Source organism: Lemur catta, chromosome 22 (assembly GCF_020740605.2).
Source record: "Lemur catta isolate mLemCat1 chromosome 22, mLemCat1.pri, whole genome shotgun sequence".
Classification (NCBI taxonomy): domain Eukaryota; kingdom Metazoa; phylum Chordata; class Mammalia; order Primates; family Lemuridae; genus Lemur; species Lemur catta.
Genome location: NC_059149.1, coordinates 8,848,634 through 8,859,348, shown reverse-complemented (window position 1 = coordinate 8,859,348; position 10,715 = coordinate 8,848,634). Strand labels below are relative to the sequence as shown.

Here is a 10,715-nt window from a genome sequence, read left to right as displayed (position 1 = left end):
AAATCCTCAAAATATTATATATCTTGAAGTCTATGTGGCAACATCAAGTCATTATACAGTAATGCCCTAGTGGAACACCCCCAGGGAAAATTAACACTAATCCCTTAGTGTGAAGAGCTAGCCAAGTCACAGAAACTCAAAAGAGATTGACTTTAGTGAATATTGATGCTTTGTTATTAAAGACTCAAGTCTCAAGTGATTTAGGCAAAATAACATTTCACAGGATCTACAAAGTTTATTACAGATAAACAAAGTACAGAAATAACCAATCTACAAAGATCATTATCATAAAGACCAGGAAATGAAAACGGAATCTGTAGGTATCTGTTTGTTGTGCAATATCACTCAAATGGGTACAAATAAATTTCATATCAATTCCAAATATGCACACACCCTTGTATATAAAATGATGATTCTTATTAGCCAGTTGTAATAATCATTTAGCATCTTGGTTATTAGTGGCAATATGATTTTCTTAACATAGGGTATGTAACAGGACAAATGAGATAAAATAATATTAATGACAACAAAGTAAATGTTTTATCCAGTCCACTTCTATACTGACAAGAATACCTTATAAATACCTTGTAGGTCATCTAACAGATACTTGCGAGCCACGTGCACACATCTCGTCTGCTGGCAGGCAGGGAAGGGGAGCGATACAAGCTAAGGTGCTTTCTCACTAATTAGCAGATGCAGTAATGTCACATAAGAAAACCAAGGACTGAATAAATGACTTTGGCAACTATTCTATTTTCCCTTTTTACTTACACATTAATGACTTTTATGGCCTACTGAAAGACAATTCTCTTTCCTCCTCCCCCTTCATACCTATGTGCCACAAGCACCCAAACTTGTCACTTATGCAATGGACTGACAAAAAACAAAAACGGAAATAGTTTTTGAAAGACACAGGCTACACACAGCATTTCAGGAGTGTAACGTTAAGTGCAATTTTTTGTTTTTTCCCTACATAGACATATAGTAAAAGGAAAGAATTGCTTGGGGATAGGGTTGACAAAATAAAGAACATACATAGGAAATATTCATAAAAATGCTGCTGGTATCTCATGCAGGAGTCTCTTCCTCAAATGTGTAAAATAAATCTGAGATCGCTACTGGGAACACCCTTTCCCATTTGCAGAACTTCGCCTTTATTCCAAGTTAAAGAGGATAAGAGACTAGGCTATTTATTTTCAAAACAGTATACAAAACAATGCTTTCTACTTTATAAATTTAAAAAGAAACTGTAAAATAAGGAGAATCTGAAGAGTTTCAAGTACTTAAAAAACCTGAATTCAATGAGGCAGAGGTCTCAATGTTAAAGTGACTACTTCGTACCTGCGGTAAACATTATCGCTCCCCTCCCTTACCCTAGAACCCCCCTTTCTCCTGGTAGCCCACCCCAGGTAAAAGTTGGTGAGATTTCAGAATGTATAAGTTTTTAACTTTTCAATATTTGTGAATTCACTGCAAAGCTGTCTGATTATATCTGCTCCCTAGCCCAGCTAAAAATAGAAGCAAGTTCTACTTTTTGTTTGTTTACAAATAAGCAGAGACCAATTCTAGGTGGCCCTAGGCTGAAGGAAATTGTTCCATTGGGTCACTACATGTCGACACCAACTTGGACAATTTGAGGGTGCCTAGATGGATACATCAGCCTTGTAAAAAGTAATTCAAGTCCAGTCTGCACTGCCCAGCAACAAGACAACTTTCCAATGTCATCGCACCTCATGCAGAAGTACATCAAATGTGAGCTTCCCAAGCTGTGAGGACTCCATGATAACTGTTTTCTCATCCTTAGAGGACATGGCATGTGGCAGGCAGTGCCCTGATTTTAAGGTGAATGCTAAAGGAAGAGCTTTGAATTTAGAAATGAAAGGAAAGATAAGCAACAAGTCCCGGGCAGTCCAGAGATTCCATTCTGTTTAGATGGGCTGCCTCCAAACTGTTTGTTGGGTTTGACAGTGATTAGAACACACCATGCAACAAACTGCTCAAAAAGCAAACTCCACTTTGTGACCCAGGAAAGCCGGCCAACAGCTTGTCCCACTGAGAGTTCTTTACACGATCACATACTCAGTATCTCAGTCCCACACATTATTTGCTGGCATGTTTCCAAATACCATGCAGAAATGGCAGGTGGGAGCTGGGAGCAGCCCTGGTCCCTCAATTATTTTTTTTTATTTATTTTGATAGTTTTCAGATATGTTCTTGACTTGAACATGCAGAAATCTCCGAGTTTCAACAATTCCAGTACTCAGCCTATTCTACAGCTTAGGCCAGATCATTTTTCAGAATTAAGATAAAGTGGGAACTTGTTAAAACAACAGAGAAAATAAAACCCACCTCACTCCTATCTCTAGCCCTGATTAGATATTCAAGACCCGATTCCCTGCCTCCAGCTGCTTCAGCATTCCAGGAATGAAGGGCCATCTACCCTCCCTCCTCAGCCAGCCACGGGCCGGACTCCTCAGAGCACTAGTAGTCCAGCCCCTGGCTGCAGAGTGCCTGAGTTTCCTAGCACGCGCTGATCCAGTTTCTGAAGCTTTATGCTGATTATCAAAAATCTTACATTCACTTCTTCCTTCAAACAATTAACATGAGGTTAAAAAATACCACCATTATCCCATGCTGCTTTAAGTTATTTCATTTTTAGACAACAACAAAAACCAACTACTTACACTCTGACCACATATAGATTTAAAAGTTAACAAATACCAACTTCAGACTATAAGTGAGCAATATGTCTTTTAGAATATTTCATTGGTGTAGCATAGGCAAGCACAATGAGTGTACACTTATGCACACATGAAGCACATTTTTCTCTCTACTTCCATAACCTGCATCCTTACAATATATAAAATAGGTGAACATTGGCACGAAGGAGGTGTGAGGAAAGCTCCTTGGCACTAGCATGACTAAAACCACTTTTTAGACCATTAAAGAACACTCATGGACAAAGACTTCAGAGCTATAGTTAGCTATTTTGTTTTCTACTCTAATTTCTGAAATGGCAAAACAATATTACTAGTCATAAAAAAAAAAAGATTAATAAAACCCCAGCAGAGCTCTGTTACAGGTATAAAAACAAAATGTGACACAATGAAGAAGCTGTGTAAAAATACTTAAACCTAAGGTATGTGCAGTATATAGGATGTCCCCTGGCTTACCATATAAAAGTTGTCAGATATTAAATAGCACTAAATCTAAAACAAAGCAAGGAGATAAGATTTCATGTTGAATATTGTTTCAACAAGAGTTGCATTTGGAATATTAAAGGAAATCCTTAGTAAGTTTAAAAAACCAAATGTTTATCATATATAAAATAAAATTTTAGTATGATAAAACCTAGATTTTCTTAAATTATTTTTTAAAAGGACAATCAAACTATATAATTGCTCAAGAGCCAAGTTTAGTGTTTTGGTGAGCTGTATTGCATGTTACTTATAGCAATTACATTTGGTAACATGTATAGCATTTTCCATTTTGCTCTTTCTTTTGGGACATCTAATCAACAGAATTATTGGAAGCCCAATAAGTCACCTCAGAATTAATTGCTGGAATCAGGCAAATGGCAGTTTAGGAGCTTAAGTAAAAGAATTGTAGTGTTGGTTTTTTTGTTTTGTTTTTTACAAGAGAAAATCCAGTATAATTGCACATTTACATACAAAAAAAAGAGAGGCACAAAACAGCTTTTTTTCTCTTCTTTCCAGAGAAGAGCTCTAAATTGATAAGAAAACAAAACACACATAATACAACTGAAGGAATGCACTCAAGCATCTACCCTCCCTACCTTCATAAGGTTACTAGGTGCTTCTTGAGGGAAAATAAATGCTACCAGGTACCAGCAATGGTAAGCAGTCAAAATTCACAGAGAAAGTTAACGTTCATTCAAGCTAACCCTAGACTTCTACTTAGTACAGTGTTACAACAATGTCTGACATTACTAATTATTTCACACAAGGAATACTGGAATATACATATTCCTAAGCATTAAAAGCAAGTGAGTTTTGTGAGCAGACATCTTGGTATACTCGCATCAGTAAGATTCAAGCATCACAGTCAACCACTTTTGCCAATACTGACTTTCTTGGGCGTTTTCTCCAAGTGCTTCCTAAGATGAAGTGTGTTTGTGCGGCTCTTATGACCCTGTAAAAGTAGAAGTTCTTCCCCTTACCCAATGGGAGCAATTTTAAGTACTGGATAATATTAATACTAAATAGAGGCTGGGCGCGGTGGCTCACGCCTGTAATCCTAGCACTCTGGGAGGCCGAGGCGGGTGGATCGCTCGAGGTCAGGAGTTCGAGACCAGCCTGAGCAACAGCGAGACCCTGTCTCTACTAAAAATAGAAAGAAATTATCTGGCCAACTAAAATATATATAGAAAAAATTAGCTGGGCATGGTGGTGCATGCCTGTAGTCCCAGCTACTTGGGAGGCTGAGGCAGGAGGATCACTTAAGCCCAGGAGTTTGAGGTTGCTGTGAGCTAGGCTGACGCCACGGTACTCACTCTAGCCAGGGCAACAAAGCGACACTCTGTCTCAAAAAAAAAAAAAAAAAATACAAAAAAAAAAATACTAAATAGAAATTGTTTGCGTATAACTTGGGGATGGCCCTACTTTCACCCCCAAAATTGGGAACTCAACCCAAAAGATCTATTCAAATACAATTCAAATTCATTTGTGTAGTTTCACCAAGAAACATGATTGAATGGTCAGCTGACAAAGGAAATGTTTGATTAGGAGAGGGAAACAGAGACAGAAAATAAAATGCCCATAATTCTCTCCAAGTCAGACCAAAGTCTACATTAAACTGGACAGAAAATGGTGCTTCTATGATCCAACTTTTGGATTGTGCCTTTCATCTCCCTTTAGCTGCCTTTATCAGTGTGTCAGGATAACAAGAGTGACCATTCTAACCATGGATTCACAGCCACATAAACACACTTCATCAAAAAACCCCGTCAATGGAAAACATCTCAAAACTCAGGGAGCACATCCATTCTTTTTTTTTTCCCCTCCAAAACAAAAAACACATTATATACCTTTCTAGGTAAAGTTACCATATCACAAAGCCCACCTAGTTTAAGACCACAGAGGTAAAATCCATCGAGGCATTTGTTTCCAAGAGGCCAGATTTAATACTTCCATAGAGCCCGTCTCTAAGACTATGAAAAGCATCTTGAAGGGGAAGAGAAGTTAGCCTACCTACTGCTCAGTAAAGAGGTATATAAAGATTATCATACCCTTTTCTAAGAGGGCTTTCTCTGATTCCTACTTAAAACACACACACATACACTGATTAGACTATTTGAACTATACTTCTCAAAATTCCTAATAATGAAAATAAATAAAGGAATGATGGTTTCTTTTGCTTTATACAACCAAGGAACACATCTTAGACTTTAAATTTATCTCATTAACAAAACTTTCTTTTTTCTTTGTTCTTATTTTAAAAGCGAAGACATCTCTTTTCCCAGATGCAAAGGCATTGAAGCACAATAAAAGGCAAGAAAAGATCAAGGGAATTTAACCCTCCACAAAAGAATCCCTAAGCCAACAAAACAGAAAAACCAGACACCACCAACTGCTTCTGCCTGCATGAACTGGTTTCCCATTTTCGCTTTAGTAAGGCAGTTCTGATGGCAAAGGCTGTATGCACTGTAGAAGTCTCTTCTTTTTAAATGCATTCTCTATTTGCTTTTTCATTTAAATAGAAAAAGGGGGGTGCCGCCCATTTATTCTTTTACTTCTTCTCCATGATCCTGTGATTCCCATTTACATTTTATCTTGCTCCAGTATTCTGGTGACACAGGAGATACGGGGTCATGTTCAGAGCAGCAGAGACGGCCTTCCAGTGCAGAAGGAACCAGAGCCCCCTTTTCATGATCTTTACAGAACGAATGTGGACAGAACTCACAGAAGGAGACAGCTGCACTGCCACACGCATCACACTGGTGCCATGGGCATTCCCACTTTCCTAATGCAGGGTGGGAGGAAGAAGGGAAAGTGCCCAAGTTAGTGCCTGTCTTAATTACCCATGAAAAACCCAAGTTCCCACCTTCATCTCCGACTGGAGACAGAATTAAACTGAATACAACTCCATTTTTCAGCCAAATATAGATGCGGGCATATTATTTAGTATGGATGTGAGCTACTGGCAAAACCCAGTGCCATAGGTGCCAACTACCCACCTGTGGTCACATGATAATAAATAAGAAGTTGATCCTCGCTGGCCCACAGGGTATTCCCAATGTGTAGGGAGACGCTTTTTCACTAGCATGATATTTGTTTGCTATTGTTATTCGTTCTATTCACCGTTTCCTGTTCCGTGGCTCCTCTAAGCAGGGGGAATATATTCTGAGTCGCACATAGTTGGCAAAGACACAAATCAGAGGAAGGGCCCCGCAGGCCTAGCTTACCATACGGTGGCTGCGTCAGGTTAAGGCATAAGAGGTGGTATGCTTTGGGACAGTCTTTTTTGTCACACATGACCAGCTCTCCACCATCTCCACATCGAAAACAGCAATCTTCATGCATGTGCTTTGGTTCTGTTTTGATTTTACGTCTCTTCTGCTTCAACTTAGCATTTTTTGCCTTCTCTTCAGCTGTTGACGCACATGCCGACTGGCAGGAAGAAAGGATCCCAGTTTCAGAGACTACAGACAGTGCACAAAGCCTGACTTGGGGAGGAAAACCCTACAACCTCACGTTCATTTGAATTCACGCTTAAAAAAAACACCAGGCCGGGCGCGGTGGCTCACGCCTGTAATCCTAGCTCTGGGAGGCCGAGGCGGGTGGATCGCTCGAGGTCAGGAGTTCGAGACCAGCCTGAGCAAGAGTGAGACCCCGTCTCTACCAAAAATAGAAAGAAATTATCTGGCCAACTAAAAATATATATACAAAAAAATTAGCCGGGCATGGTGGCTCATGCCTGTAGTCCCAGCTACTCGGGAGGCTGAGGCAGTAGGATCGCTTAAGCCCGGGAGTCTGAGGTTGCTGTGAGCTAGGCTGATGCCACGGCACTCACTCTAGCCCGGGCAACAAAGTGAGACTCTGTCTCAAAAAAAAAAAAAAAAACACCAGAAGGACTTATCCAGTAATGACACCATAACAAAAGTCTTTGTTTTCACTGGCTTTTGAATAGGGCACTTTTCTTTTTTTTTTTAATTGCAAGGGTGGTGGTAAATCTAAGCAACCTTAACCCATTTTAATGTTCAGACAGCCTGCTGAATTTTTTCACTGAGACATAACTCATATACAACAAAATTCACCATTTTAAAGTATATAATTTAGTGATTTTTAGTACATTGTGGATTTTGAAAAAGGTTTTAATTTGGATTTTGCTAATGGCGAATTCAATCTGAAACACAAATACATTTTTAGAACCTAACAGCGGTCACTGAAATCGGCTTCCCAGGGCGGCCGCAGCCTACACTCTCCTGGTGAACGCAGCTGGTGACCACACGCTAAACCAGGGGTCCGTCTCCAGCATCTGCCTGAGATGCTCACAGACAAACTTCTTCGACAGCCCCACGCCTCGGGGCACTCCCTGTGCAACTGACCTTTGGCCGCACTCCTAGAAAACCACTGCAGTTATCTGCCCCACAGTGGCACTCTGTTCTGCCGTTGCCCAGACAGTCCAGGTTGTAATTAAATGTCAACTCCATCCCTGAAACATGACAGAAATAAATATTCATGCTCAAGTCATGGGGAAGAGAAACGCGGCCACAGACACACACTCATAATGAAAAAAAGAGACATAATTTGAACACGAAGATGTTTCCCTTTCCCATGATCCACCTCATTTAAAACAGTGATGGTAAAAAAGAAAAAAGGGGAGAAAAACTGAACGAAAACATTCCCATCCACCAATAATTACAGTAACACTCCGTATCCTAAAAAGAATCCATATCCTTTTCATAGAAGTGGTCAAAAACAATGTAGTAGGGACTAAGAGACTCTAATCTACGCTCAAGAAAAACAGGTTGTAGGTTAGCTCTCTTTTCTAAAGCCGATTCACGCTAGCTTCTCAGTGAACACTGTGACTGTGGAATTGTGACAACACTATTTCAGTAATTAATGCCTTATATTATGATCAAATAAAAGTTCAGAATGAAGGCTTACTACATATACTAAAGATCCAGGGATTCCAACTAAGGCCTCCTACATTTTCCTTTAACTGGGCTTGACTAACCCACAATGAATTCTAGAAACATAGTTACATCTGTTTTAGGTACAGCATTCTTCTTCTTACCCATTTTTCTACAAACTTAACAAGGAAGAGACTTTTGCTATTAAGATGCTGGATGGGTAAGAAAAAATAAAAACAATAGCTCTGGCTTCAGAGGCTTTTATGTCTAATTTGAAACAGAATGCTCTCACAAAGTAAAACAAAAACCCAAAACCAAGAAATCAGTTGATGTTAACACAAGCTAATTACTTTTAAAATGTTTTAAAAAGAAAACATCATCTGGCTACATTGTACAAACAGCAATAATTTGGAGAATTAATTAATACCCTCTCTTACGTAAAGCCTCTTGCCAAGTTCCTTTTTGAGGATACAGATTTCTACCTCTTATTGGCAGGTGACACTCAATTCTAAGCACAACACTTTCTCATACTGGAGTAAGTACTTGAGCATCAAGCCTGAAGAGTAATGTCCTGCCTCCAAAGGACACACTTTCTTCCTAAGGAGGGGACCATGAGGAGCAAGTTACTTCTTTACCTGCAGGAATGTCACAAAGAGCAAAAAGTCCGACTCGAACATCTCCATTCACTGTCCACTTCTGTGTTTCACAGTTTGGATTACAACTGTGGTTCATAAAGCGAGAATAATTTCCTTTTGGGCCAGCATCAATGATACGGTCCTTCAGAAAGAAAAGAAAGGTACGTTTTACATAAAACTAAGTATAAGCCTCTTGGAAACACCCAACTCAGTCAAGGACCACAAGGCAGCAGCACTTGCTACCAGCTGATGTTTGACAACTGACAACTCTGAAAATGTGATGCTCCCTAGGCAATTTAATAAGTTCTCTACTTTATTTGATGAACTGCAAGTCAAAGTAATTAGGATGAAGTGGAATTTAGTCTCTTTTTAAGTTTGCTTCTAGAAAGACCATAGAACGCTACCTAGAACATTAGTGGGCCACAGGTTTAGGAATGGTATTTCTGATTAGAGAGCTCAAAGTTCAGGTAACTACTCTAGTGTTTTGCTATCATCCCTCCTTTCCTGCTCTAAGTAGGAAGCAAAACTAGTACGGGGTAGACAGATGAGAGTTTAGGCCATAAAGAGGGAAGACGGAAAGACGAGAAGCTTCTCCCCTGAAATGAAGACTCGCAGATACGTTTGATGGAAGGGTTATTGTATGGGATATATTCTCTAGTAGTTATCTATTTGCTCTGTTTTTACTTATATTAAAGTTCTAAATGCAGTACAAAGCTGAAGATTTAGGCCGCTGAATTTGAACTCTGATGATGTGGACAAGCTCCAGTGCACTGAGCCTCTCCGGGGTTGTCAGGGTGGCTGCAGGGGCCGCTGGCAGTGAGGACAGGAGTGGAGGAGCCAGACTCCCGCAGTCATAAAAATGGCATTTTAATTTATGTTTATGAAAGTTGTAAAACTTTCAAACAATGACACATCAGTTAAAATACTTCTTTTAAATCTCTGTTTCCTATTTTAATGATATTCTGAATCTTAGTTTTGGGACATAGGACACTTGGGTACTAGTCTTGGCTTTTTTTTTTTTTTTTTTTGAGACAGAGTCTCGCTCTGTTGCCCCGGCTGGAGTGCCGTGGCGTCAGCCTAGCTCACAGCAACCTCAAACTCCTGGGCTTAAGCGATCCTCCTGCCTCAGCCTCCCGAGTAGCTGGGACTACAGGCATGTGCCACCATGCCCGGCTAATTTTTCTATATATATTTTTAGCTGTCCATAAAATTTCTTTCTATTTTTAGTAGAGACGGAGTCTCGCTCTTGCTCAGGCTGGTCTTGAACTCCTGAGCTCAAATAATCCACCCGCCTCGGCCTCCCAGAGTGCTAGGATTACAGGCGTGAGCTACACCGTGCCTGGCCTAGTCTTGGCTCTTAAAACCTTTTTTTTTCTTTTTTGCCAATCTTAGATCCTTGGATTGGCTCTTAAAACTGTAACAAGATGTTCAACAAATCACTTATCATGGCCAGACTCCAGTTTCTTGTCCTCTGTAAATCAGAGAACTGCTGAGAAAATTAAATGAGATAACGGATGTAATGGGCATCGAATAGGTCTTACAACTGCATGGGTTAAACCAGCAGTTTTACTGTCATTTTTGTCATGACAGCACTCATTATTTTCCTAACTTACAAAATAAAAAGTTTAAGTATAAAGAATAATTTAGGGTTTTTGCTAAATCAGAACTTTACTGGTGGTTTATAACTTAGAATCTCAGAGCTGACTCTCTCTTTCAGGAATAGACACTGAGGCCCAGGCCTTTCTGTGACTAAGAAGAGCTGGGACTAAAGTCCAGACATGCTGAGCCTGCTCCTGGTTCTGTTTTCACTCACATGCTGTCTCACATGACACGTGCAAGGCTTCCATAATCACTCTGTACTCTGGCATAATTAGCATATTATAGTATGTAGCCCACTGGCTACTGCAAATCATTATAACTTGCCTGAAAAAAAAATCAAATTAAGAGAGACTGGGTTCAACCTAGAATTATGAAACAAAACCAGA

General features: G+C 39.8%; 2 protein-coding genes across 2 annotated transcripts in view; one reads left to right on the top strand and one right to left on the bottom strand.

The window, feature by feature from the left end:
- DDHD2 (DDHD domain containing 2) overlaps positions 1 to 10,715 on the top strand; it is a 44,280-nt gene that overhangs the window by 28,757 nt on the left and 4,808 nt on the right. The window lies entirely within an intron of this gene.
- NSD3 (nuclear receptor binding SET domain protein 3) overlaps positions 5,120 to 10,715 on the bottom strand; it is a 98,772-nt gene continuing 93,176 nt past the window's right edge. The window contains exons 23-26 of the mRNA XM_045535883.1: positions 8,731 to 8,872; positions 7,568 to 7,674; positions 6,425 to 6,629; positions 5,120 to 5,982 (exon numbers count right to left, since the gene is read on the bottom strand). Coding sequence (XP_045391839.1) covers positions 5,741 to 5,982; positions 6,425 to 6,629; positions 7,568 to 7,674; positions 8,731 to 8,872 — 696 coding nt within the window. The 3' untranslated portion in view covers positions 5,120 to 5,740. The remainder of the gene's footprint in view (positions 5,983 to 6,424; positions 6,630 to 7,567; positions 7,675 to 8,730; positions 8,873 to 10,715) is intronic.